This window comes from Arachis hypogaea, chromosome 6 (genome assembly GCF_003086295.3).
Source record: "Arachis hypogaea cultivar Tifrunner chromosome 6, arahy.Tifrunner.gnm2.J5K5, whole genome shotgun sequence".
Lineage (NCBI taxonomy): Eukaryota > Viridiplantae > Streptophyta > Magnoliopsida > Fabales > Fabaceae > Arachis > Arachis hypogaea.
In genome coordinates, this window is record NC_092041.1 from 75600759 (window position 1) to 75603728 (window position 2970).

At 39.4% G+C, this 2970-nt stretch overlaps 1 protein-coding gene across 1 annotated transcript; it reads left to right on the plus strand.

The window, feature by feature from the left end:
• Positions 1-643: 643 nt before the first annotated feature.
• On the plus strand, positions 644-2594 carry LOC112696726 (non-specific lipid transfer protein GPI-anchored 31-like). The gene is made up of 4 exons (XM_025749566.3): positions 644-1719; positions 1816-1842; positions 2349-2394; positions 2495-2594. Exons 1-4 carry the CDS (start codon positions 1353-1355, stop codon positions 2550-2552), a joined length of 498 nt encoding a protein of 165 aa, XP_025605351.1. The 5' UTR covers positions 644-1352; the 3' UTR covers positions 2553-2594.
• The last annotated feature ends 376 nt before the right edge of the window (positions 2595-2970 follow it).

A 2970-nucleotide genomic window follows, 5' to 3' on the forward strand; every position in this document is an offset into this window, starting at 1 on the left:
TTTTCCTTTGTTTTATGTGAATTTTGATCATATAGAATGATTAGAAAAGAAACAAGTGCATTAAGACAAAGTTTCGGACACCCTAATGAAAGTTCTTACGAACAGGGTGGCGCCTAACTTTAGAAGGTGAAGTTAGACGCCACATGAAGACCAATTTTAAAGGAGAGCTGTTGGAGGGGTAGTGCCTAACTTCATTTCTTGAAGTTAGGCACCAGTTGTGCGCATCCTTTACCTTTGCTTAATTCGCGCCTAACTTCACTTTTATACAATTAGGCGCCAGCCACACAAAAAAAAAATGAAAAACGGAGGTCACGCCTAACTTGGTTTTCACAAGTTAGGCGCGGCGGGAACAAACAATTCGGGCACCCAGAAGTTAGGCGCCGTTCTCCCTAAATTAGGCGCCAGCTTATTTGTGTTCAATTCTTTCAAACCAAATCACCCATCTCGTGAACCATATCTTATGATCTCTTCTCCCATAACCTGTCTGATTCTCTTTCCTCTTTTTCTTGTCCCCAAATCTCATTAGCCAATCCTTTCTTGCCTTTCCCTATATATTCTTCCCAACTTATATATATATATATATATATATATATATATATATATATATACATACTAGAATTCAGGAGGAAACATCACTGACGTGGAATTTTTTTGGATTTTTGAGTTTTCTTTAAAATAAAAAATAGAAAGCACATGGTCTGAGTCAAAGAAAGTGGTTTCCTTTCACATCAGTCTCAGTTCCAATCTTGTGTTTCTCTTCTTCACTTCACAAACCACTCCAGCCAAGGGTTTCCGATCAAAGAATCAAGAACCCTCCAAATATTCTGAGAATGTCAACCCTAACAGTAATACCACTCCATTTTCCAAACCCTTATCCAATCCTTGTGGTTCTTCTTCTTCTCCTTCTCCTTCACCTGTTGTGAAGAAATCGTGTTCCAAGTCACAGAAGAAGCCACAATCCTCGGCAGCAAAGGAGGGTGTTGTGAATTCCGTGAATTCCGTTCAGAAGAACAAGATCAGGCAGAGGAAGTTCGTTGTTGCAAAGAAGAATAAGAACAAGAAGTTCGAAGGGAGTGGTGGTGATGGTGATCAGGGTTCAAACTCAACGCTGTCGTTTTGTAAGTGCAAAGAGAGCAACAAGAACAACAAGTGTCTCTGTGTGGCTTACCAGAATCTCAGGAAGTCACAGGAAGAGTTCTTCAAGAACAAGCAAGCACAAGAACAAGAGCAAGATCAAGAAGATGGAACTGCTGAGATTGAGAGAGTGATCATTGAAGAAGAACAACGACAACAACAAGAAGCCATAGGAGAGGATTGTGGTGGATAGTTCCAATTGTATTAGGTACCCAAAAATGGCATCACACTCACCAACCCGTTTCTGTTTCTCTCTCATTGTTCTCTGTGCAGTCTTCATCTTGGGAGCTAACGGAGCCTCACCGTCCCACTCGCACAACGCTGCCCCAGCCCCCGCCGTGGATTGCTCCTCCCTGGTTCTAACCATGGCGGATTGCTTGTCCTTCGTCACCAATGGCAGCACCACCACCAAGCCGGAAGGTAACTGCTGCTCCGGGCTCAAATCGGTTCTGAAAACGGCGCCTCAGTGTCTGTGTGAAGCCTTCAAGAGCAGTGCTCAGTTCGGCGTCGTTCTCAATGTCACCAAGGCCCTCGCTCTCCCCGCTGCATGCAAAGTCTCCGCCCCTTCCGCTTCCAACTGTGGATGTCAGTCAAATTATAACTTCCTTCTTCCTGTTTTCGAATCTTCTCTCAGATAAAGTTTTCATTTTTATGTGACTTTTTTTTGTTTATTTTTTGCAGTGTCTGAAACACCTGCCGCCGCTCCTGGTATGTTTCTTTCTCACTTATAATCCATTTTTTATTTTAGATTCTTAGCAGCATTTTATGGAATATGGATTTGTGGGATTTAATTGAAATTTGATTCGATTTGTAAAATGAAAAGAAGTTTGGGAGGGATCACATGCTTAGACATATATAAGAGGAGCCATACCTGATTTTGTAGTTTTATTATTATTATTTTTTTTTTTTTGTTAATTTTTCACGGACTGTATACTAATTTTTGTTGGGAGGGATCACATTCTTCTTCTATATACTAATTTTTTATTTTTTTTTCATTCTATATGCTCTACATGCGTTCTGATTTTTGGGTACCTAATACAATTGGAACTATCTACCAATTAAAAACAGAGAGACACTTTGGTATATCTACCAATTAAATGATATACAGATGTGTGTGCAAAATGATATATATGTATCTATGTTATACTACTTATTTAATAGTAGCATTTATCTGTTTGTGTTGATGTTTGTTATACTTTTTATTCAAACTGCAGTGTATCTAACAGGACTTCTAATGGAGGTAGAAGAAGCAGAAGAAATGTAAGTCTTCCGGATGCTTACCTTTTTTGAGAAAAAAAATGAAGATTTGATTCAAATGAGGGTTTTCTAAATTTGAATTGAATGGATTTGCTTTTTTCAGAGTTTGGAATCAACTAGCACCTTTGGGGGAAGCAGGTGGAAGAAGAAGCAGCAGCTGAGAGTCACCAGCCAAAAACCATTCAAGCTAAGAATTGAGGTAATGCCTATTCTGATGCAACAAATTGATTGATTGAATCAATTTTCCATTGATTTTTGAATTGGATAATAACATGGATACTGTAATTCAATGCAGGAAAGGGGGAAGGTGAAAGAGGAAGAATTTGTGAAGAAGATACATGAAATGATGACAGAGGAAGAGAAGCAAAGGATACTGGGCTTCCATGGACAACAGATGAACCTGAGGTGCCCATTTTGCTCTCAAAATCTTGTGTTCAGTTCACAACTCATACTTTTTCCATTTCAGTGACATGCTTGCATTTGCTGTATAGACTGTATTGAGTTACTCAACTATCTTCTGTGCTAATATTTCAGTGTTTGGTAAAGCCTCCTGTCAAAGAAATCACACAGCCGATTGAC

Coding starts and splice junctions, on each gene's coding strand:
- LOC112696726 (XM_025749566.3), top strand. CDS start 1,353: ATGGCATCACACTCACCAACCCGTTTCTGTTTCTCTCTCATTGTTCTC. Junction 1,720..1,815: donor TTCCGCTTCCAACTGTGGAT/GTCAGTCAAATT, acceptor TATTTTTTGCAG/TGTCTGAAACACCTGCCGCC. Junction 1,843..2,348: donor AACACCTGCCGCCGCTCCTG/GTATGTTTCTTT, acceptor TTCAAACTGCAG/TGTATCTAACAGGACTTCTA.